We start from the raw sequence: 25,078 nt of genomic DNA, 5'->3' as shown, positions 1-25,078 counted from the left end.
GCTTTTAAACCTTAATCAATCGGTCTGATATTATTAAAAAAATATATTTTTTTGGTTTGGTTCGATTTTAGTTATGTTCTAATGTAAATAAATAATTGATCTAACAGTATGTTGACAATGAAAGAATCAGTGTTACAAGGTTTGTGAAAACAAATACAGAGACTTGGCTTGTAACACTACTAAGCAGTGTGTGCATTGCATTTAAAAATCACTTAGACCATCGAGAACATTGGTATGAAATAATACGAAAAGTTGAACTTTTGATATCAAATTATAGACTTGTAGATATAATTGATCTTAATGAATGAAATCGAACCTAATTGACCGTGTTACACAAGTTTGTGGATCAAAATTACACTTTTCTTTGATTAAAATCTAAAATTTGGATCTATAGGGCCCAATAAACCGTGTTTGCTCTGAAGTTTGCAAGTTTGAATCATCTGGGCCAGGTCTCCAAAATTCAGCTGGATGAATTTGACCTCAGATTTTGTGACCCTTTTCTTAAATTATTTTAAAAAGTTAAAGGTTTATTTTTATTTCAAAAATATAAAATAATCGAAATACACTTTAATTAATTGATATAAAATATCAAAATCAAATTAAACTTGAACAATTAATCTACTAAAAGTGAATAACATAACAGAAATTTAAGAATTATATTTTGACAATGTCAATAAATTGGAATAATTCAAGTGATGAGAATTTTCGTGCACTACTTGCACGGTTAAAACTTCTATCTTCAAACGTTTTCATTCAAAATATACTCTTAACGAATCATCATAGATTTAACATGCATTTGATTTTAAAACTTAAACAAACACTAAAAAATGTTGATTTAACCAATGATTATACACTAACCTTAATCTGCAATATCCAAAATACACCAAAACCACACATAAATCTTCAAAAACGAACCATTTTATTCGAAAATCAAAGAAAACGTAAGAGATGATGATGTCCGACCAAAAGTCGAAGGTAACTATTTTCTTTCTGCCCTCAAAACCGAAATAATAAAACTGACTTTCTCTATAATTTTTTTTCTTTTTAACTTTAATTTTATCTCTTTAATTTCAGAGCACTGTTTAAGTTAATTTTTTTTAAGAGAAGTTTTATTGAAATACGAACAATCAATCTACCCAGTACTTTTCTAGAATTTTTCATTTTTTTTCCAACACGTGACATGAGTTTAGGCATCACGCCACAAAAAATTATAGGGATTAAAAGTTATAAAATTAGATTAATTTTTGCTTGGATAGTCGAAGTTGTGAACGATGCTATGGTTGCAGAGTTGAAAGAAGCAGCCATAATAGTTTAAAGGTTTAGAGGAAGAAGATACTGGTAAATTATAGTTAGAAGTCCTTATATTTTGTGTGTATTTTATGCATAATTTATAAGACATAAAAGATTAAAAAAATTAGAATAATTTTCTAGCACACTTTGCCTAATTATGTCCACTAAAGGGCCTTAAAATAAGAATTATGATAAGTACAGGAATCCGAACGTGACAAACTTTTGAATAGGAGTCTCTCAAACAAACCAATAAAATTTACAAGGGTCTCTATATGGGTTTTGCCAAAATTTTATTGTGATCATCCTTCTTTGATGATGTCTGCGTCTCGATCTAAGAATCAATCCCTTATGTACATCCTTGACTCACAATATTCAAAATAATGTAACAATATGATCTTTTTAGAAATTTTTAATTTTCATACTAAAATATATTAATTCAATATAATAATATTTAAAAGTAATATTTTTGTTAAATTTATTGAATTTAATGAAAATAGTAAGAAAAGTAAAATTCACTTTAGAATGATTCTCTAAAAAATTAAAATTATGTATCTTTTATACTAGGATTAGATTACTGATGGAGTCTGCCTTCTGAACCGGTGAGTAAGACCTGCAAAACAGGGTAGAAGCTAACCGGACGGTGGTTGTCCGATTAACTCTCCGATGCTAAAGTCAGTCTAGAGCTTTGAGCAGCGTTTTGAGTATATGAATGTAATTGTGTTTCTAGGCATAACTCGTGCTCCTTTTATAGTAGTCGAATATACCTAGTAGAGTTGTATTAGGCAGGTGAATCCTACTTTATAGGGATTCGGCAATATCGTAGAGATTCTCCTGATTTGTCGTGATCTACCTTAATCTGATAAGAGTCCTATTTAGGAACGTTTTCCTAAATAGTCTTATCTTCCTAAAGTAGAGCTTATCCTTCCATATGTAGTGTTTGTGTCCGAGTAGGACAATACTTCCATACTTAGTCGATTACCCGAATCCCGGACCTGACGCGCTTTCGGCGGATCATGTGGGATTCGGTCTTTGTAGGCATATCTTCGAATCTTTAAGGATTCGGTCTTTATTAGCATGTCACCGAATCTTAAGAGATTCGGCTTCTCCTTCATATCTTCGGATCTTTAGGGGGAGTCCGGTATCACCTGAGAGTGAATCTCCTGCAACTCGGCTCCATTATACTTACAATAGGATTCGGTATCCATCAATTACTATCGACTCAAATAGCAATTATTATAATTAAAAAATGTATTTTTTATTTTAACTTTTTAATAATAATAATTATATAATCTAACTGATAAAAATTGACAAGATGATTTAATAAAAAAATTAATTTTAATATTAATTGATTACAACGTATAAGTTTAAGGGTAATTATTATTTAGTACTTAACATAATCTACACGCCCATTGGATTTGAAATAAAAATTGGGCAAATTGATAAAGGGGAAAGGCTTTTGTATTAAATTGATTATAAAATTAAAATTTGTACTAATTGATTATGTCATGTAAGTTGAGGGGGCTAATTGACACCTTTGTTGATAGAAATCTTAGTTTTTTCAAATTGAAACGGTGGGCCAGACTTTTGCAACATCCAGAACAGGACCCACAGCCTCCACGTGACTTTGAGCACCCCACACTACCCACCATCCGATCCGATCCGATCCGATTCATCCGCTTTCCTTTTTAAGCCCTTTTATCTCTCTAAACTCCGCTAAACTTTCTCTCACTAAAATCTCTCACACAAAAATTTCCTCTTTATTTTTCTCAATATAATTTATATTTTACAAAATCAGAATAAAGTCTAAGAACCACAGCCATTGGATCAAATGTCACATTACAGAAATCTGAGCCGTAGATTAAACCAAAATCAGCAATGCCGGAGGCGATGATGATGTTATGAAACCGCGCATGCAGAATCATTAGTCAGATTTGATTTGAACCAATGGCGAAGCTGTTTGATTTCAACCAAACTACAACTGGGTTTTGAAGGAGAATAAATAAAAACCAAAATTAAAGGTTTTTTTATTTTGAAAGTGATGTCTGATTTAGTGGCCCGCACTGGCCGACATCAGCAGCGCTACGAGAGCGGTTGTCGTCTTGTCGCCGGGTAATCTTCTTTTTTCTTTCTTTTTTTATTTTTGAATTGAAATTTGATGGTGAAAAGTTACGATCTTTATGTGAGTTTTTGTTTGTTGTCCCCTTTTCACTTGATGGGTTGTAATCTTTTATTGTTGGATTGGTGTATTGTAATATTGGGATTTTTTTTTGACATGGTGTTGTTTAGTTAGTACAATTATTAATTTTTTTTAAGGATCAATGGGCTCTTTAATTTTGTAATGGTAATTGGGATATGTTGAATTGGTCAATTTGGATATAATTTGATGGGGCCTGCTTCAGTTTTTTTAATTGGCTTATTTGTTTAGTTGGAGTTTCTGAATAAATTTGGAGGGATTAGTTGGTTATTTTTCTTTTCGTGTTATTGAAGGAATTTATTGTATGAACTATGAAGTAAACTAGAGGGGTTTCTGAATGAATTTGGAGGGACTAGGTGGTTATATTTTTTGTGTTATTGAAGGAATTTATTGTATGAAGTAAACTAGAGGGGTTTGCAAAAAAGGAGATTATAGATATTTTGTTTATTGGCATGGAGTTTTGTTGAGTCTTTTGGATTATGATTCTGGATGTGAATTTAAAGGGATTCAGTTTCTTGTAATTTTTGGAGCAGTGCATTTAGGGAATCTAAATTTTACTTCTTTGTATTTCTCGAGCTATCAAAGGGAAGCTTTCGATGCATATTGCAAATAGCACACTGTTGTTGGATCTTTGTTTGCTAACTCTACAGGTTTTAATGGCAGGTGCATTCCATTTAGGTATAGAAATTATGATGAAAATGGTGATGCCAATGCTGAAAAGATTGTTGAGGTTCTTATGATTAACTCAACTAGTGGACCGGGTCTCTTGTTCCCGAAGGTAATGTTATTTGCAAGTTGAACAACGTCATGTTCTCATGGCAGTTTATATACATAGGGATAATTTATACTCGGTTGGTTTTCTGTGAGGTACATGAACTTGCTTTAAGTAGTTGTTAAAGATTAGCTTAGGTTGGATGTCCATTTGCCTAAGCAGTCATCGAATACTTTTGCGTTTGGGTTATGCATGTGCATCTACAAATGAGATTCTAATTTTAGCATCAGAAAATAAATATCATTTTGTTATTGGTTCCAGTTTCTTTTCAATGCCATTAATACAAAATGAGAACGTTTTCACGTCCTCACTTGCTTTCCTTGTATCTGGAGCTTAATTTGATTCCAACTTCCAACCCTAAAACTAAAAAAGCAAGGGATGGACACCAGCTGGTTAACTTCGTGTGCTTTGTTGGTTTGTGTTTGTATATGTAGCATTTATTAAACTTTAATAGCTTAGTCTTTGAATGTTAAGGAAGAAATTAAGAAAGTTATATTGTTTCTTGTTTTGTTTTCTTGTTTGTATAATTTATTTACAGGGTGGATGGGAGAATGATGAAACTGTTGAAGAGGCTGCAGTGAGGGAAGCCATTGAAGAAGCTGGAGTTCGAGGTGATCTAATGGTGAGAATTTAATTGTTCGATTTGTTCTCTATTTTTCTGTTTGAGCTAATAATATGCGGATGTTCTGTGATTATCTATCTCATTGATTTTGAATTGCTGGGTTGAGGAGAGAAATAACGTTCGAAATGCCTTATAATTGTAGAAGTTGAATCTAATTTTTGTATGATAGATTACTACGCATGCCTCTGTGGTTTGTACAATATAGTTTCGGAGGAGCTGTTCGCTATAGATTTTGGTATTTAATGTAGGGAAATTCTAATGTAATAGTTCTTGCTTCTATATGATCTGAAAATCCAAGTGTATTAATATTTGTTTTCACTGGTGTTTCAGGATTTCATAGGGGACTATCACTTCAAGAGTAAAACACTTCAAGACGAGTGTTGCCCAGAAGGTTTATGTAAAGCTTCAATGTTCAGTTTGTACGTAAAAGAGGAGCTCGAGTCATGGCCAGAGCAGAGCACCCGAAAGAGAAGTTGGTTACCCATTGCTGAAGCTGTCGACAATTGCCGACATAAATGGATGGAAGAGGCCCTTAAACAGTTTTCTACTCAGCTTCCAAATAAGATGTAAACTATAGATAAGGAACCGCCAGTGAAGATCGAAAAAATTTCATGCTCACACAGATTACTGATATCTGTTGCAGCAATTTTCTTAATGTCTCCTCTTTAGTAAACAATATAGCAGTTTAAACCTTAGGATCACAATTTTTTGGTGTATGTTTTTAGAGACTTGTCAAAGTTAAAAATTTTAATCCTTCACCATTTGTTCCAGAAATTTTTAGATGTTCACTGATGCATCATTTATATAGGCTTTTAAAACGCCTACATTTTCACCAGAGTTGAAATTATTTGAAATATTTACGAACAATGATGGCCAAGTCAGCTTATCAAGGTTATCACTAAGGTAAAGTAAGTTTATCAAAAATCAACCACATGGATGAAAAGGCAAGAACTAAGGAATATTTATGTGTTAAATTTGTATAAAATTACATATATACGCCAAAAAGCTTATCAGCTACCCATAATCTAGGAGATACAAATGGCTACATAACTTGTTTTACCTTGCCTGCTCTGTCATCTATAACTAACAGTTGAGGCAATCAGTGTTCATCAAGGTCCCGCTATCCATGTCTGTAAATCTTGTGTTTATTAACAATAAACATTTCTTTTAGTTTAAGGAGGCCACTGCAGTCAAATGTAGAGTATGAAACACATAACACTGCACTGTAAAACCAGTTGCCTCTCCGTTTGTCTCCACGGGCCAAGGAAAGACCAAATGAAAGATTTTATCTGATACCTTGATTAAAAGCTCAACTCTCATCCAGAACGATATCAGCTGGATCTCCAATCCAAGGTCTCCCTTCTCTCCATTGAAATTTAATTCTTACCTTCCCATTTGCATCTACCCCAATTACTCTGCCCTTGCTAGAGTGTGTCTCCATCCCCCAACCCCACCGAGGTGTTACTAGCCCTTCCCTAATTCTCACTTTGTCGCCCAGTTTGAATGGCCTAACTCGTTCCATTTCCCACGCCTTGCAAAGCCAGAGTCTTTCCATGAAGCAGAATGCAACCCATAATTCCCCATCTTCCATCCGATGCACCACCCCGATGCTTGAATGACTCACCTCTCCCCACTGGTGTGTTGGTGTTGATACTGATGGTCTTACCCTCACCCAGTCTCCAACGCAAAGTTCCTGTTCCTCAACTAACTCCACTTCCGATGGATCAAGCATCCAAGTTTTGGATCCTACCGGAGTATATATTCTCAATTTTCCATCAGCATCAATTGCTGCTATAGTTCCAACACTAGCATGACTGTGACCTGACCACCCAAATCTGGGTTGCTTCACGGAGAGTTTAACTCTAACCTTTTGTCCAATCACGAGCTTTTCAACTCTTTCAAGAAGGGAGGTATGTCCCACCCATCTTTCTTGCTCCCCGCAAAAGCCCACAAAAGTGCTTCCATCCCATGCATCTCCGTCATACCCTATACCCTGTACAATACCGATGCTGCCAGGCACAATAGATTTCCAGTTACCGGCATCTTCATTCAGTCTTACCCATTCTCCAACTAAAAACATTTGTTCAACCTCGAGATCTGCGGGATCTCCTTTCCACAACCCTGGCAAACCAAAGAAAGCAACCCTCACTTCTCCATCAGCATGAACGCAGGTGATAATGCCTCGTGAGCCGGGCCGAGTACCTCTCCATCCCCATCTTGGCTCTGTTAATCCAGTTCGAAACCGAACATGCTGCCCAACCTTGAAGCATGGAACCTTTTCAACATCTGTGTAATGAGCGATTGACCTTCCTTTACGGAAACAACAAGCCAGCTCTAGGTATCCTGTCTCTTGTACACTATGCACAACAGCTAAACTTTCCTTTCCAATGCTATTCCAATCATAACTTGGTCTAGTCCCCAGACTTGGTTTGGAACGTACCCAGTCACCAACTTCAAATCCTGATAGACGTTCTGCATCTCCAGGAGAAACTTTCCAAGGTTTATGCCTGCCTGCAACTCTCACCTGCATACAAATCAAAAACTCGCTTGAAAACCGAAATGCTTCTCTTTTTGTGCTGGGGAAAGATTCCCATTGGCATTCAATATAAAATAACCATACTGTCATCCATGAGTGCGCTGCTATATTTCTAGCAGGTTCCACTTAAAGTCCTACTAATATGCAGTATAAGTTGCTCACTAAGGAGAACTAAGGTGGTGTTCGACAAAACTGAATTAAGTATTGAATTTTAAGTGATAAACATAATAATTATTGAAAAATTTAAGTGCTGAACTATTAATAATCTATTTGATAACTTTAACTATTGAAAAATATTGATGTTCCATTAAACGTGTTATAATGATGAAATTTTTAAACATAATCATTAAAAAATTTAAAATTGAAATTATTAACTACAAATTATGATAATACTTGTATTAAAATGTATATGTATATAAATATATAAGGGTAAACAGTAAATAACATTTAACAAAAGGTATATAGGTAAAAACAGAGTTTACGAATAGTTATTGAAACTTTATATTAAGTTAAAATTATAAAGAAATTAACAATTTAATATCTAAGTGTTTTTTAAAAGTTGAGTAAAAAAAAACTTGACAGAGGTAGCGTTAGTAATTAGTGGTTAGTAGTTGGATTTTAAATCGGCCTTAAACCACTGACCAAGACCTCAAGAATGCACCATAGAGCCTATAAGCCACTTGGGCTTAATATGTGTTATCCAACACTACTTAATGAAACAAGTGCTGAAAAATTTAATTTAAGTAATAAGTTATATTATCAAACACGATCTAAGGCATGTGCAAGTGCAAGTTTGCACCATAAAACACATTAATAGACACTATTTTAATTTGCAACAGGTTACTAAGTTATTGAATGTAAAACGATTTAAGAGGAACAACTTCATAACAGAGATCAAGGCTAGGAATGCAATGCTTACATTTAAAGCCCCATCCATGTCGATTCTAATAACTTTTCCAACAGTTGCAGGGCTTTCATTTGACCATCCAAGTCGAGGCTGGGTCACAGAAGGTATGACATGTATCTCTTGTCCCACTTCAAAAGGGGGCACCTTCTCCATATCTGTCACAGAGCAAGAAAAGGGCTTGCTCCTGAAACAAAAGGCGACACCCATATCACCATCCTCCTCTAAGCTCTGAATTATCCCAATGCTGTTTCGTGTAACATCCTCCCATCCAAATTTTGGAGAGGATACTGAAGTTTTCACTCTGACCCAATCTCCAACCTGCTTATAGAAGAGTTAATTTAATCCAACAAACCTTTTACATGGATGCATTAGAACTTAACATACAGTAACATATAAGCACAGCATCGATTGCCAAATGCAGATGAATCACCAATTATTTATGAATTACAGAAAATATATTACCTTGAAATCCTCAACCTTCTCCATGTCAGAAGGGTCAGCCTGCCAGAGAATAGGACGATTCGGTATTTCTATTACAAGAAGACCATCATTCTCTATTTCACTAATTCTTCCAACACTATGATGGGTCTCACCCCCCCAAGCATATCTAGGTTCTGCAACTGATCGCTTCACACAGACCCGGTCACCAATCTGCAGAATCAAATAATGTCTTAATGCAACTGCCAATAACTTTCCTCAAATCAAATAAAAATTAAATAATTCTACATAGGAAAAGGAGAGTCCTAATGCTATCAACAAAAGGGAAAAGCCAAGGTTACATTCATTCATACCCTGAACGGGGCAACAGGCTCAACCTCCTCTGGTTCACAATGCCATGGATTTGGAAGATAACTCAACTCTAACAGCAGACTACTATCTGGTCTTATACAATAAACTATCCCAATGCTGCCTGGTGTTACCAATCCTAATCCATGCTTTGCTGTTGTCAGTGTGGGGCGGATACGAACCCAGTCGCCGACCTTAAATTCTTCAACTCTTTCCATTTCTGCTGGATCAGCTTTCCATCCCCTGGATGCTCCTGGAAACCCAACACGCAGAATTCCATCATCATCAACACATAAAACTGTCCCAATGCTGTCACGGGATTGATCACGCCAGCCAAACCTGATGGAAAACAAGACTAATCATCCCCTTTTTCAATAGTCAAATTGTGCATGAAACTATAAATACATAGGTTGATATAACACATGTTGCTAAAAGCTGAAAGCTCATGCTTTAAAATAAATTTCATGGTTAAAGCTAGCAATGTTGTATGGACTGGGCATACAATCACAATAGGAACTATATCTTTTTCCTTATTTTTCAAATGTTATTTATAAGGATAATAACTAAGGCTTAATTACTTAAAAACCACCCACCTTGAACTTTTTTTTCGTTTATACCCTGACCTAGGAAAAAATTCATTTATACCCTGACGTATGTGTTTATGCTTCACCTCTACCCCGAAACACTAAATTAACCTCTTTTCATTCAAAAAAAAATTTAAAATAGTCCTTCATTTAGAAAAAATTCATTTCTAATTAAACTCTAATTAGCTTAGGTTAAAAATGAAGAACTATTTTAAATTTTTTTCTTAATGAAAAGAGGTTAATTTAGTGCCTTGGGGTAGAGGTGAAACATAAATGCATACGTCAGGGTATAAATGAATTTTTTCCTAGGTCAGGGTATAAACGAAAAAAAAGTTCAAGGTGAGTGGTTTTTAAGTAATTAAGCCAATAACTAATCCAGAAGTAACACACATGTTCATTCAATAAGAATACCATAAATTTCCCAATGATATTGAGTGGCAGTAAGTGTAATATATTTTTAGAAATACTTATTTGTGCTACACTAACTAGTAGGACTAAAATGTGCTAATACCATACCTTGGCTCTTTCACGTCTGCTTTAAGCTGAACATGCTGCCCTCTGTCCAAGGGAATCACTTTCAACACTTCATTGGCCAATACACGAGCCTCACCAGTACAAAATGATACAATGATGTTGTCCTTGTCCGCTACATTTTGCACAAAACCTACACTCTTATGTTTAGCACCTTGCCAACCAAGTGTAGGGGTCAAAACAGTTCTTTTGAACTTCACCCAATCCCCGACTTCAAATCTGCCTCACATGAAAAGAGAAAGCATTAATAAATTGTAGTTACACTGTAAAATTTCAACACAATTGGAGAAGGCAAAAAAAAAAATTCTTGTCCTTTGTCCTTACATTGTAGGAGAAAGATGAACTCCCCTAGTTACAAGAGCGTCCATCAAGTCTTCTGGGATCCATTCCCGAGGAAGGGCCTCCAGAAAATTACGTAGGGTCTTACCACTGTCACCAAAATATGCACAAATCAAGTGAGAAAAGTCTGAAACTTCACATATACCTTCTCAACACAGTATTTACCCATATGGCAATGATAACAGACAAGTTGAGGAGATAAAATCCTTGAAAATCAATAGTTGGTACTTGCCTGTGATTTCTGACATCGACAGCAGCATCAGGATTTCTAAGCATAATGATGAGCCATTCAAGATTTTCACGTATCATTTTTGCTGCATCTGCTGCTATGTGAAAGGCATTGTCACCTTCATCATCCTAATATTTTCAAGACATAAGTTCTGACTGTTGAGTTTCAATCATTTCTACAATTAGTATTTTCGTAAACATGTATATATAGATAATATGAACCCATGGTATTGCAGTTCACCTCAAATGAGCAATCTGACTAAAGTGAGATAAATTTATAAAGACCCTATAGCGAAGACTTCAGAACAGAAAGGGTATAACACCTGAAAATTGCAATTTGCACCGGAAGATAAAAGCAAGCCGACACATGACTTTGCACCTCTAGCCAATGCCACATGAAGAGGAATGGTATTGTGCATGTTCCGAATGTTCACATCTACTCCAGCTTGAAGTATAATCTGTTCAGCAATTTGCATATATAGTTCAATCAAGAAAGAGAAAGGCGGAACAATTACTCAAAAAAAAACACTATAAGTTTTTAGCATTTGCACTAATATGCATGGGCATAAAATACTTATCATAAACAAAATACTCAGAACTCATAATTTGTATTGAGAAAGCTAATATGGCTTACCTTGACCAAATCAACATCATTAGCCATTGCAGCAGTATGCAAAGCCGTTCGCCCATGCTGAGCATCTTGCGCAGTAGGATCTGCTCCAGCAGCAAGCAATATTCGCACCAGTTCTCTCCCATCTAAAAGAAATAGGAACAATATGCGAATGAGCAAAGTCATCACACCAAAAAGAGAAAAAAACATAACACGAACAGTAAAAGATGACTGAAACAGACAGCAGGATGACAGGGCAATAGACCCGTGACACGATAACTTGGTAGAAATTAGAGACCAAAACATTCAACTTTTTAATGTAAGCTTCCAATGAGTTCATTCATTTATATGCTAGCTAGTCCAAGGCTTTTGTGTTACCAATTTCATGATCTTTCTTTACAGCAGCTGCCAAACACAATGCAGTTCCAACAGGACTTGGTATATCAATTGTCTTAGCAATCTCTTCTGGGGAAGCGATTTCCAACCACCTTTTCACAACAGCCACATTCCATGTCGCTATGCACAAGTGCAAGGGTCTGTGACATTAGGAGAATGAACATGAGCAAAAAGGAGCTGCAAGACTTAGTAGAAATATAGAACATAGCGTATAGCAGGAAAACTCAGTAGAACATGTTGCTTCCGCGATTAATAATAAAATTTAAATTTAGAACTTACAAGCTTTAACAGGAACCTATATTAACTTTGCATATTAACTTGATTAAAATAATGATGAACTGACAAAAACCCTCATATAACAATGTGAGAAGCAAGGAAAAGGGAAAGTTATATCCTATGAGAATGTCATATTTTCCAATCCCAAAATCAAAAAGAAAGTAGAACCAAATGCACTCAGTCTCCAACTCTCACATAGAAACCTCCCCAAATAACTACCCAAGACACGGAGAAGAAGGAATAGAAAGCTTTCACAGTCCACATATTTCTTTTCCCCACTTAAGTCATAATATTAAAACGAAAGAAAATAAAAAATTAAAACTCACGTTAAATTTTTTGAATTCCGGAACGCCATTGACCTACAGCCTCCATTTTCCAAAATAGCAAGAGCACAATCTGTATATTTCTTGGCGACAGCTCTATGCAGGACAGTTTCACCTTCATCATCCACAGCATTGGGATCAGCTCCAGCCAATAGTAGCTCCTGTCAGAGTAAACCAAATTCATAAGGAAATCAAAGAAAATATTCAATTAGTGATATCTAATAGGCTGAAGACTTACGCGCATACAATCGGGCTGTCCATGGTAGGCACAGACGTGAGCAACTGAAGGACCAAAACCATCTCTTAACTTAGACCTAACATTTGCCCCTCTCATAATAAGAGCACGGACACATTCTGCAGATCCAGCAGCTAAAGCAAATACAAGAGGGGGATCGCCATCTTTATCTAAACCACCAACATCTGCCTGTCTGTATTCCAATATAGCCCCAACAAGTTCCGCACTACCACGTCTACAAGCCAGGTGAAGAGCTGTTTGTCCATCGGTGTTCTGAGCTTCTAAAAGCATAGATACTGAACCGCCGCCATTTCCTGATGCAGCCTTTGCAAGCAGATCCCTGCATAAACAATTAAGATGGAAACAGAAAAAGGGGGAACACAGTACAAAAGTAAGATAGGAATCCTTAAAGTTCTTCAAGTAGACAGCAACAAAATTAGGGTGAGCAAACTAACCTAACGCCATTAACATCCCCTTCAGATACTAGCCGATGTAAATGACTAGGGTTATCCTGAAAAACCTCCAGATCAGCTGTGGGGGGTGGTTCTGTCTCATTTGTTCCAGAATGCTTTGCAAAGCTACTATAATCACACAAACATTTGAATAAGAAAATCAAGCTTTCTATCATGAACAAACACCCACACGCATCTCAGTATGCTTAAAAATAGAGATCTTGCTTTGTCAATGAACATGTAATGACAAGCTCATAATCCAGTCCAATAGAGGTGTGGAAAAGCAGAATTTCAATACCAAATTTGCAAAGTGCTTACTTATCAGGGCTTGCAGGAGGGCTGCGTGGCAGCTCTTGTAAATGACGAAGAAATATCGCTAACATTTGATTAAAACTTGGCCTCCTTGATGCCTTGAACTGAAAACACTCGCCAATCATCCTCCACAATTCTCTAGGCATTCCAACTCCTACCACACTTGCATATTGGGGAGGCAATTTTTTAGCCTTGACAACAGCTCGATAAATTTCCTCAGCACTTAAACCAGCCCAGCTGCACAATGACATCAACTCGTATTACTAAACATATATACCAAACAAGAAATTTTAAAAAGACAGCAAATAAACTAGAATAAACAATAAGTTACTACACATACGGAATGGAACCCGTGCACATTTCCACTAATGTACAACCAAAACTCCATGCATCCGATTCTGCAGATATACCAATTGCCTCATCCCAGAATAAATTTAATGACTTCTTCACTGGCTCCCATGCCTCTGGAGCAGTGTAGTGTGGGCTGAGCATAGTACAGTCCATACATGAATGGATTTTTGCAGACTCGCACTCTGAACGAGCTTTTCGGCAGGTAGATTTCTTCAAAATTGCAGCAAGTCCATAGTCAGATACCACTGCACGACCATTTGAATCCAAAAGAAGATTGGATGGTTTAATATTCATACAGACAACACCTGCAGCATGGAGTTCAGCCACCCCTCGCGCTATGTCAGCCCCGTATCTACAGGCAACAAATGCTTGCATCATTAGGACGATAGTCGTTTGGACGAGCGTAAATTAATGAAGTAATTAGAAATTTTAGACTTTAACCATTTGATTAGACTTTCTATAAGAATCAAGTTAGCAACAACTAACATTTGGATACTCAAAAGAACGGCCTAATCTGGCTAATGTACTTAAAATCCAGAAAGGAAAACCCATAGGCCCTAACCAACTTCATTCTCTCTGTTCTCCCGCTTCACTATCACCCATTTTCTGAACTCCTATCAGAGTTATTCTGACTTCCATCTCAAAAATTAAGAAAGAACAAAGTAGTATTGAGACAAAATAAATGATTTCATGCAAAAATTTGTTCCCCGGAAACAAGTAATTTACTGGAGAATCAGGATTGCTCAAAAGCCAGACAGAGAATTCTTTGCATCATTTGCATATCAATCCAGATGTTTATGGTGATTACGCCTACAAAGTATATCCATTTAAACACAGCGCACAGACTTCGCCAGATTTTACCACTTCTGGCAAGGATGCAACAGCACCCATAGGCATTCAACATTCAAGTCACTGACTAGTAGAGGAACATAAATAAAAAATAAAGCAACTATAAAAAGCTCAACATTTAGATTTGTTCCAGTACAATTGAAAAACTTCAATAGTCCTTAAGGTACATGGGCAAAATCCTATCTCGCCTTTCTTTAATTGCATTGCTCGTTGTTTCTCTTTTTTCCCTTACTCTAGCAAATAAGCATACATACATATGAGAACTATTACTACCACATATTTTTCTGAACGCATGATGAAAGTAATGAAAAATTTAAAAGAATTTGGTAAAAGCCACGTAAACCGGCTAAAAGCAATAAACAACTTTTTGTGAGCAATGAGGAACAGGAATAACCTTATCAACTTCGCATTACTTTATATAGCTAACCTTACAAAGTTGATTGTGAATAAGGAGACTGTAAATGTTACTAACAGGTGATATAGATGTGTAACTGATCTTATTGGGCAAACAAACAGTTAATGTTCAAGCTTCTTTTGCCACCAGTTAACCATGAGAAATAAACACTGAATTACTGCCTCCTAGAACTTAACAGCCTGACCACAACAGCCACAGTCACATTGAGAATGATCACAAAGTTCTCATATAAATACAATTTACAAAAATTGTTGGAAATAATCATCTCATCAACCTAGGAAACCTAAAGAAGCAACAAAAGGAAAACCAGATTAAATAATAATATAAACCCAGCCATATCTGTGTTCATGACTCGCATATGATTTTAAGAAAAGGAGAACACTAAAATCTCCATAAACCAAGTGGAATTTCCTAGCTTCAAAGTGTTAAATCAAATAAAAACTGGTTCTGACCCTCGATGCTTCCAGAAAGCATAAAGTTTTCTTGTCTCGTTCTCTCCTTATGATCACAAATGCGACAATATTGATATGCCTGCTTCGTGTTACTTTGATAATTGAAGGGGCATGTTAATATAACTCTACAGTAATCAAGTGGCACAACGTACATCTACATAAATGTAAACACAGTAGTCACTTGACTTACTGAAAAGACCATTGGCTGTCTTAAATCTATAGCCAAACCTATAAAAACCTGCCCTTCTAGATGCATCTGACTAGATAACTTTTGACAGGAAGCAGATTAATTTACTCATCTTCATCAGAATATACATTAAAAAAATCTTTGCTTTGACCGCATACCGACTTTACCATGTTTCACAAAGTAGCATTATCCATATATGACACAACTAAGCTCCAGACAACTCTATATAATTTAAACAACCAATAATACCAATCATAAGTCGAACAACTAGATAGCTGCATAATCAAATAAAGAACAAGAATCCCTATGGAAGACGCTAATTTTTCTGTTCAAATTACGAACTTTACTACTTTAGTTATTGCTTTTCTTTGTCAATACCTTAACCAGTGGAAACCTAACCACAACTAAACAGTCAAAAATTATCGTCTCTGATATGATGCACGCCACATTTCATCTAAATTTCAGATAAAGTAAGAAAACCCGCCAATTAGAATCAACAACAAAATAAACTAAAGCCAAAAAATTAAGAACCTTAGAATTTGTTCAAGAGTAAGCCGGCCTTCATTTCTCAACATCTCAGACTGAACAGAACCACAACATCTGTCCATAACAAGCCCTAAATAGCCATTCATCTTAACAACCCCATGAAATTTACACACATTTCTACACCACATTGAACTTCTCCTCAAACTCTCTAATTGCCCCAACACAAACTCCACTTCCATCTCCTCCCCAATTTCCACTCTCTTCACCGCTACCTTATGTTTACACTTCCCCCCTCCTCCTCCTCCAATCACACCTGTCCACGTGTCCACTCCAGCTCTCCTCCCCTCCCCAATCTTCTTCAACAACTTCACCTCCTGATGTCCTCCAAGCTCAATCACCGGCCCACTCCCACACGCGCCTGAGCTGGACGCGTGGCTCCCACGGCTACACCTCTCCTCATCATCGTTATCATAGTTATTATTATTACTCCGATTATTATTATTATTCTCATCATCCTCGCCGTCGTCCTCGTCATCGTCAGTGTAGTCGCAGTCGAAGCTGTTCGGAGCAGCTGACGTGGCGGCGGACGCCGCCGTGAGGAGAGACAACACGGCGAAATTCTTCCGAAGCGCGTTAACGGAGTTACCGACGACGGAGACGTGGCGGCAGCGGGGACAAGCTAATGTTGTGTCGAGAGACGATGAGAACATGCGTGATAAACACTCTTTGCAAAAACCATGGCCGCATTGAAGTAGTAACGGCACTCGTTCCTCTTCGTTATACCGTGTTTGGCAAACCGAACAACACGGCACTTTCATTTCTCAAAACCGAAATCAAAATCAAAATCTGGATTTCGATTCGGAAACTAAAAGTTCGAATCAATCGGAAAATAATTAGATCTTTAGATTAAATTAATCGAACAGATCCATGATCGAAGAATAAATAAAATGAAGATCATAAATTAAAAAGAATTAAGTGAGAGAATTTTAGAGAGAGAAAGAGTGAGGGTTTTAATAGAAAGAAAGTGTGTGAAATGAGAGAAATTAAAATTAAATTTATTATTTAAATTTCTTCGCTTTTTCTTTCCCTTTTCTCTTCGTTTGGCTAGCTGCACTAATTTCTTTTTAATTATGTTTATTAAGCTGATGTTAATGAGGTTTTAGTTTTAGTGTATGATTACCAATTTCTTTTCATACGAGTATTTTCTTAATTAGCCGAGTCAACTTTATTCCTACCTAAAACTTAATCAAATAAACAAATTAATATGATTATAAATTAGAAGCATTTCTTTGTTGAATTTAAATTTATGTTAAGAATTAAAGTTGGTCAAGTTAAAGCTACAGAAAAACAAATTATCTTTGTTGTACACAGTAACTGAGATTTTTTAGTTTCAAACAGAATAAGGGCGAATTGTAAAAACAGATATGAAATTTAGCATATTTTACAATACAGTACAAACTTTAAGAATTAATAAAATCAGTCATTAATTTTATTTTATTTTTTGATAAATCAAAAGACTTACCTATTTATAAATTAGTTTAAAACTTTGAAGTTAATTTATATTTAATCCAACAGATAGTTACATTATGAGTGTTCTTTTCTTAACTCAAACATTGTGGGAGTTTTTTTGTGTTATTTGTTGAATTAATTATTTAGCCTATACTCGCTTTAATCTAATTTGATTACATAGATCGTCGCCCCACTTAAGCTTAATAGATTTTGAGTTCCAAGTACCATGAATAAGAATGAATTTTTAAACTCTTTTTAAAAGGTAAAATGATAAATAGAATATGGATATAATTATTTATTGTAACAATGTCAATTTTTGTATCATTTTGACTTTTGAAAATGAAACTAAAAGAATTTCCATCAAAACATAAAGTTGTTTCACACTAGACATGGATGGAAAATACTAGTAATATATAAATTAATAACTCCTTAAACCTAACTTATTTCTATTTAGAGGCACTAATACAAATTGCAATACCTAATAAAGCATTTGAATTCTGAAGACTTTTTTAGATGATTTACGGGCTTAGCCCATAATAATTAGAGATTTACGGCCCTAAGTATGAAAATTGAGATTTATTATTTCTTATCCCCAAATTAGAATTCTAACCTATTTCATTATAATTTTTATACTTTCAAAAATTGAAGATTACGGTTCCTAAAATCAGAGATATTGCATGTGAAGATTCTTGTGAGATTCGCGCAATCCGTTTCTCCATTCAGTCATCCGTTTCCATTTATTTCAAACTTCCCATATTCAGTTGTTTTTCATATTTTGAATTCGGAATGGTGTCAACTAGGTCAGCTTCCAAAAATTCACCCCCTCAAAAAATGAAGAAATCAACATCTAGTCCGAGTTCTAGCAAAAGAAAAATTGAGTTTAATGCAATTCCGGCGACAATGAAGAATCGTCGAAAGGCTGTGCGTGAAGATGACGACAGTGACTTCGAGGATTTTGATATCCCTCCGAAGAAGATGGATAGGCCTGTTTCATATGCGGGTTTGCCTAAAAAGGTATTTAAATTTTTTGATAGGTTCGGTTATATAGTTTATAATAGTGTTTCGTTGTATGTGTTTGATTTGTTTCAGTAAGTGTTTGGTTTTCTTTAGTAAAAATTGAAAAGAATCATATGCTAATGTTTTTTTGTTTATGTTAGTCAATCACTTTGATTGTGTGAATTTACTATTTAAGTTTATTCGAATGATTTTTATGTAGGATTGGGATTATTACATACAACCCTCGGACCGTTTTCCTGTTAAAGTTACCCATCATTTGATTTTGTAATTCAAGTAGTTAAAACTGTCATCCCATACGCCGTTGCAGTAAAGAATTATTTTCAATGTCGTCATTCCTACATAAAAACATGTGCAAACGTTTATTATCCTCATTACCTCAATATTTACTACCATTGGTTAACCTCACAATTTGACATTGTTTTGTAATAAAAACAGTTTTAATGAAAAACCCATATAAGCAAAATTAGTATTAATCTTAAACTAATTCTAATCAGTACCTACAATAGACCATTGGATATTCTCAATATTTCATAGTGTTCATCAATAAAAAAATTTATAATTCTGAAAACATATTTCAATACTTTTTCATCGCCGATCATAACTTTTGTTATACTATAAATTTCAATATCAATTATAGACTTACTTGATTTCGGTTTATTACATCCGATTAGCTTCCTTCTTCATGATTTGATTATGAATCTCCGACTAGCTGAAATAATTGATCAAATCTGCTCTCTCTCTTTTTTAATTCAGTTCTCTGTAATCCCTTTTTTTAATAACCGAATATCTTTGATTTCATGGATTCAAAGATCTTGTATATTAGGTAAGATTTTCGTGCATTTAAATTTTCGGAGCAATTTTAGGAGAATCTTAGATAATGAGCTGACTGTTACCTTTTCTTCTTTCACGTCGTATTTATCTATTTTTTGAAAGTTAGTTTTGCAAGAAAAAAGATGAAAATTCTAATTATCAAAATGAAACATGTTGGGCGTAATTCTAAAATTATTTTATCTTAAGTAGTGTAATTATCAATTTTTCTCTTCTGAAGACTCCTTTGATTTTGTAATTCAAGTAGTTAAAACTGTCATCCCATACGCCGTTGCAGTAAAGAATTATTTTCAATGTCGTCATTCCTACATAAAAACATGTGCAAACGTTTATTATCCTCATTACCTCAATATTTACTACCATTGGTTAACCTCACAATTTGACATTGTTCTGTAATAAAAACAGTTTTAATGAAAAACCCATATAAGCAAAATTAGTATTAATCTTAAACTAATTCTAATCAATACCTACAATAGACCATTGGATATTCTCAATATTTCATAGTGTTCATCAATAAAAAAATTTATAATTCTGAAAACATATTTCAATACTTTTTCATCGCCGATCACAACTTTTGTTATACTATAAATTCCAATATCAATTATAGACTTACTTGATTTCGGTTTATTACATCCGATTAGCTTCCTTCTTCATGATTTGATTATGAATCTCCGACTAGCTGAAATAATTGATCAAATCTGCTCTCTCTCTTTTTTGATTCAGTTCTCTGTAATCCCTTTTTTTAATAACCGAATATCTTTGATTTCATGGATTCAAAGATCTTGTATATTAGGTAAGATTTTCGTGCATTTAAATTTTCGGAGCAATTTTAGGAGAATCTTAGATAATGAGCTGACTGTTACCTTTTCTTCTTTCACGTCGTATTTATCTATTTTTTGAAAGTTAGTTTTGCAAGAAAAAAGATGAAAATTCTAATTATTAAAATGAAACATGTTGGGCGTAATTCTAAAATTATTTTGTCTTAAATAGTGTAATTATCAATTTTTCTCAATTCTGAATTAGCTAGGAACATGATCAATATAGCCCAGTTTAGTTATAAAATGTAATTGAACATGTCATGAAGTCTTCATGTTAGAAACATAAAAACTTTTTGGACAATTCACATAATGATAGATGTTTTTCAACAACACTTTGTCTTTGTTCAATCTTCATTTTATGCTTGTTTGTCAAGTGTCCATCATTCATCTACTCTTAATATCTATCATCTTTAAAGGGTAATTTTGTCTTTTAATTTGAGTTTACATGTTTTGTGTTACTTAAATCTAATATTACCCCAAAATTTAGGTCCGAAGGAAAGTTAACACCAAAATTAACTTTTTCATCAATTAATCTTTTCGAAACCATTAATTTCTATTAATCAGATCAATAATGTGTAAATTTTAAAAACAGCTATGGGGAATAATTGATCAAAATTTTAGGTTAGTTGATCAAACTAATAAAGTTAGAGGACTAATTAATAAAAGATAGTTTGGTGTTAATTGTCCATTACATGTAAAATTAGGGGGGTAAAGTAATATTTAAGTACTACAAACTAAGCCCAGCAAATTTGTTTATGGACTTGGACTGCTTATGTCTTTAGATGGGCTCTATGTCTGCATAGCCTTCTGTCTTAATCTCGTTTGTGAGCATATGTTGTTGTCTGCAGATTATGCTGTGTTATTTGACAAACACATGCACATAGATAAAAATACACTAGGAAGTGGTGAAATTGAAAAACAAAATGAACTATATTTAAAAAAAAAATGGCATTAAACAGGAATTAAACATAAACATAAAACTTTTAATATAGCAGGCTAACATTCTTCTATTTTATTTTAAATTTTATACATACTTGAGGTTTTATATCTAAGTTTGAGCACGAATTCGATTCAACTGAATTTACCGACATATCTTGTTAATTGTTGGTTGATTTGGTTTGATTAATAAAAAATTTAGTTTGGTTATTGTAATGTTTTTAATGTTTTTTTTTGTAAATTGAATTAACTAAATAAACTGCATAATTTTTTGTTTTTATTTTTAACAGTTTAACCAAATAAATCAAATTTACCAACTAATTATTTGATAGGTTTTGTAATTTTGATATTTTGGCTCATTTCGTTAATTAAGTCGATTTAGTTAGAGTGATAAAATTGTTTTATTTTTATCAAATCGATTGGTTTTTAACTGAAATGACCATTACCAATACAGTTCATTTATCATATGTATATAATCTTAACCTTTGGCATTTCATTCGTCATATTATACATTATCTTTAAAATTTGGCAGTGAGGTTCTTTCCTTTTTTTATGTTGTATACCTTAGGTATGAAAAGTGGCACAAAAAAAAAATTCAGTTCGGATTAAATGATATGTGAATCAATATTATAGTTCATCTCTGAATTTTCGATAATCGGGGGAAATTTTTATCTAACCCTGGATTCAATAAATCCTATTTTTTTCTTTTAAAATTTATGACAATCGCTTATACTAAAGTTTATCCAATACGGTGACTCACCAAGGATAGTAATTTTTGTACACATATGACTTTGTCTAAATCCGAACTTAAAAATATGTTATTTTATGGATGAATTCAGACTTTTATTTTTATAAAGGCCAAATATTGTAAAAAGGCCAAACCTTTCATAAAAGTTTTACAAAAGTCCTGACCTTTCAATTTCGTCGATATTGGCCAAAAACAAATTATTTGGTTTCAATTGTGGCCAACTCTCAATTTGATTTCAATTTGACTATGTGACGCCTATGTGGCGCCTATGTGGCATGCCAAATATTGAAAGGTCAGGACTTTTGTGAAACCAAATAATCAGTATTTGGCCAAAATCGACAAAATTGAAATATCAGGACTTTTGTAAAATTTTTGTAAAATGTTTGGCCTTTTTACAACATTTGGCCTTTTATAAAAGCTCTCATCATGTAAATCCTAAAAAAATTTGTTTGAGCCCGTATGGTGTAAGTGCCGTATTTAGGTAACAAATATAAAGCCCGGATCAGGCTTGGGGCGGGCTTGGACTTATATAAAAATATTAAAATTCGGGTGGAACCCGGCCCATGAACATATTTACGTTACCATTCGAAAAAATGTTCCACCTCACTGACAATATTTGAAGGTGGCTAAAATTGTATAAAAAATTTATAAGATGAGTAAAATTGACAAAATATAAATTTCTAAGGTGCGCAGTGATTTATATTTTAACACGGAAAAACTACTATATTATAAAATTCTACATCCATATTTTCTCAAAGATTGAATATTATAAAATGAATAATTGTCTATCATATAAGCTCTTTTTAAGTCCGCTCCTGCCTCTAAGTAAGATTTAAAGAATGTAGTTTGTTATATGGAAAGTGATATAATCATGGATAGATAAATTGATTTTGTCTTACAAAAATATGAAAATGGTGGTATTAGATAAGATGCATGAACATGGAAGCAACATGTGAAACCTTAGTAAAAAGTAAAGCCAAACCCTATTATGATTATATAAACATGAAATTAGCCCTCGCATATATAGCCGCCGTAGTACAACTCTTCTTTTTTGCTGGGGTAGCCGCCGGGCATCAACTTGCATTTCATAACCCACCTTCAACTTGCACTATATTAATATACCCACTTTAATATTAACTACCATCACTCCTCCAACAACAAGGACCACTTCAATTAGATTCTTCTTCTTTTTTCTCTCAATTTTGATAGTTCATACTGAATTTGCCTTTCTATTTGAACTTAAAATATGAAGCTAAGTCATTATTTTTCTTTAATAAAATAATTTTAGGAGACCAAAATTGCAGATAATTAGGGTTTAATTAATTTCAAATAACTACTCCATAAACAATCTCCTATCTTGACCAAGTAGACCAGTGCTTTTACAATATTAATTGTTATAAAAAGGATTCCATCAATCGTATCATTAAGTCGGTAATCCACAAAAGAATTTTAAAAAAATAGTCAAAGATTTCAACATATTTTAATACAACTTTTCCACTAATTAATACTTTTGTCCTCAAGAACTTAATTACTATAATTTATAATTAGTTTTAGTGAGCCTCCACATGGACAAGAGTAAGACAGAGAGAAGAAGCAAATAGTATCAATATTGTAATAGAAATTCAAGAAAATCTTCATCTATACTAAGATATATTTACAATATACAATATAAATACATAAAAATAATGAATGGCAAAAACAAAGAGATGAAGCTCAAATAAAACCTGTACTGTACCTGCTAATAAAACTAATTTCTAGTTAAAAAAATCCAACTCAAAAGATTCAATAGGGAAATTTGACTGAAACATACTCATAAAACTTCCATCAACAGGTGACAAAAATCTATCTTCATCAAACGACTCGAAAATGTTAGAATCCGAACCATGAGAAGACGAAGAGTCGTTGCACGAGTTCATAAAAGGAAGAACTACCGGTCCCTGCTCCTCGTCAGAAACCCTAATATTTCTCTCAGCAGATAATTTTTCAGCTGATCCGCTATTAGTATCCATAAATCTCGCAGCATCGGAGTCTTTTCCGGTGAGTTCTTGAACAAGAGCCCTAAATTTCGATGCGCTGGTTTCAACTTTCATAGGGCTTGAAATGTAAACAACTTTGATCCCTTTTTTGCTTCTCTTTGATAGTTTCTTGCTCTTCAAGTTAACGCCCAGTACATCCATATGATCAAGAAAATCCAACGCCCAGATAAGATTTTGTGTTGTTCGTACGGTTAGTTCTGATTTTGTTTACTAAAATTTTGATGATGAGATCATATGAGTAGTACTAGGGTTTATATAAAGGGTACGGAAGTGGAAAGTTTTTGTCAAGTGTGAAAGAAGAAGGTTCACTAGAAAGTGTTTGGATTTGAAGAAAAGGCAAGAAAATGGAGATTTCTAGGAAGGTGATGATGTAGATTAAAGAAATGGGAATTATGGTTGGAGAAAGAAAATAAAAGGGTTAAATAGAAGATTCTGTTGAGAAATACTTGGATGACCCGCAATTAAAGGTGTCTATTTCCTTCAAATCCAATCAACCAAATCGAACCGAATCAAATTAAACTGTATATATATATATATATATATCATTTTTAAAAATTAAATCAAACCAAATCAATAAGGATATGATTTTTTAAAATTTATCTTTTTAGTTTAAAGTTTTTTGCGATTACTGAATTGCATGTTTTTCACGAATAACTATCATCATTTTATTAGTTATGTTCCGATAACTCGACTTTTATTCTTACATCAACGAGATGTTACATGCCAAAAATTGCTTGTTGGGCAGCATATATGTTGAATAATTGCACAGATTTTTGTTGAAACGCAAATAATTTTTAACTTGAGTTATTATTATAACCTGTTGTTGATATAAATGTAAAAGTTTATTTAGCAAAATAAAATGGCAATAACTGTTATATATATAAAATTTCTATAATTCGGTAACCTTAACTAAAATTAATCCTAATTTTTGTAGTTATATGTTATGTTCCGGTTTGTACTAAGTTTTATTTATATTTTTTATTCAAAATCAAACCAAACCAGAAAAAACAAACACTTTTTAAACTATCAAACCAAGTGGGATTTTTGCAAACT

The 25,078-nt window shown here is 34.0% G+C and overlaps 3 protein-coding genes across 4 annotated transcripts; 1 reads left to right on the top strand and 2 right to left on the bottom strand.

Moving 5' to 3' along the window:
- Window positions 1-3,001: 3,001 nt before the first annotated feature.
- On the top strand, window positions 3,002-5,652 carry LOC126682606 (nudix hydrolase 16, mitochondrial). Its single transcript, XM_050378339.2, has 4 exons — window positions 3,002-3,399; window positions 4,148-4,262; window positions 4,795-4,878; window positions 5,209-5,652. Exons 1-4 carry the CDS (start codon window positions 3,329-3,331, stop codon window positions 5,446-5,448), a joined length of 510 nt encoding a protein of 169 aa, XP_050234296.1. The 5' UTR covers window positions 3,002-3,328; the 3' UTR covers window positions 5,449-5,652.
- A 159-nt stretch (window positions 5,653-5,811) lies between these two features.
- LOC126682605 (E3 ubiquitin-protein ligase KEG) lies at window positions 5,812-17,167 on the bottom strand. 2 transcript variants are annotated; one of them, XM_050378337.2, is made up of 16 exons: window positions 16,179-17,167; window positions 13,734-14,096; window positions 13,400-13,630; window positions 13,085-13,210; window positions 12,633-12,969; window positions 12,398-12,555; window positions 11,778-11,935; window positions 11,424-11,545; window positions 11,113-11,247; window positions 10,794-10,918; window positions 10,547-10,651; window positions 10,208-10,441; window positions 9,113-9,446; window positions 8,784-8,972; window positions 8,334-8,639; window positions 5,812-7,402 (listed from the first exon to the last, which is right to left on the bottom strand). In XM_050378337.2, the coding sequence occupies exons 1-16, from the start codon at window positions 16,949-16,951 to the stop codon at window positions 6,188-6,190; spliced, it is 4,911 nt and encodes a 1,636-aa protein (XP_050234294.1). In that variant the 5' UTR covers window positions 16,952-17,167; the 3' UTR covers window positions 5,812-6,187. The 2 variants fall into 2 exon arrangements, with proteins under 2 accessions (XP_050234294.1, XP_050234295.1); XM_050378338.2 differs by having other exon boundaries at window positions 13,085-13,207.
- A 6,431-nt stretch (window positions 17,168-23,598) lies between these two features.
- On the bottom strand, window positions 23,599-24,429 carry LOC126682229 (sigma factor binding protein 1, chloroplastic-like). The gene has a single exon (XM_050377830.1). It carries the CDS (start codon window positions 24,164-24,166, stop codon window positions 23,744-23,746), a length of 423 nt encoding a protein of 140 aa, XP_050233787.1. The 5' UTR covers window positions 24,167-24,429; the 3' UTR covers window positions 23,599-23,743.
- Window positions 24,430-25,078: the final 649 nt, after the last annotated feature.

Source organism: Mercurialis annua, linkage group LG5, assembly GCF_937616625.2.
Source record: "Mercurialis annua linkage group LG5, ddMerAnnu1.2, whole genome shotgun sequence".
Taxonomy (NCBI): Eukaryota; Viridiplantae; Streptophyta; class Magnoliopsida; order Malpighiales; family Euphorbiaceae; genus Mercurialis; species Mercurialis annua.
The sequence above is the reverse complement of the archived record's forward strand: the minus strand, read 5'-3'. Positions and strand labels throughout refer to the sequence as shown.

Coding starts and splice junctions, on each gene's coding strand:
- LOC126682605 (XM_050378337.2), bottom strand. CDS start 16,951: ATGAAAGTGCCGTGTTGTTCGGTTTGCCAAACACGGTATAACGAAGAG. Junction 10,652..10,793: donor GTCGATGTCAGAAATCACAG/GCAAGTACCAAC, acceptor TTTTGGTGACAG/TGGTAAGACCCTACGTAATT. Junction 9,447..10,207: donor GCAGACGTGAAAGAGCCAAG/GTATGGTATTAG, acceptor GTTTTCCATCAG/GTTTGGCTGGCGTGATCAAT.
- LOC126682606 (XM_050378339.2), top strand. CDS start 3,329: ATGTCTGATTTAGTGGCCCGCACTGGCCGACATCAGCAGCGCTACGAG. Junction 4,263..4,794: donor CGGGTCTCTTGTTCCCGAAG/GTAATGTTATTT, acceptor ATTTATTTACAG/GGTGGATGGGAGAATGATGA. Junction 4,879..5,208: donor GAGTTCGAGGTGATCTAATG/GTGAGAATTTAA, acceptor CTGGTGTTTCAG/GATTTCATAGGGGACTATCA.
- LOC126682229 (XM_050377830.1), bottom strand. CDS start 24,166: ATGGATGTACTGGGCGTTAACTTGAAGAGCAAGAAACTATCAAAGAGA.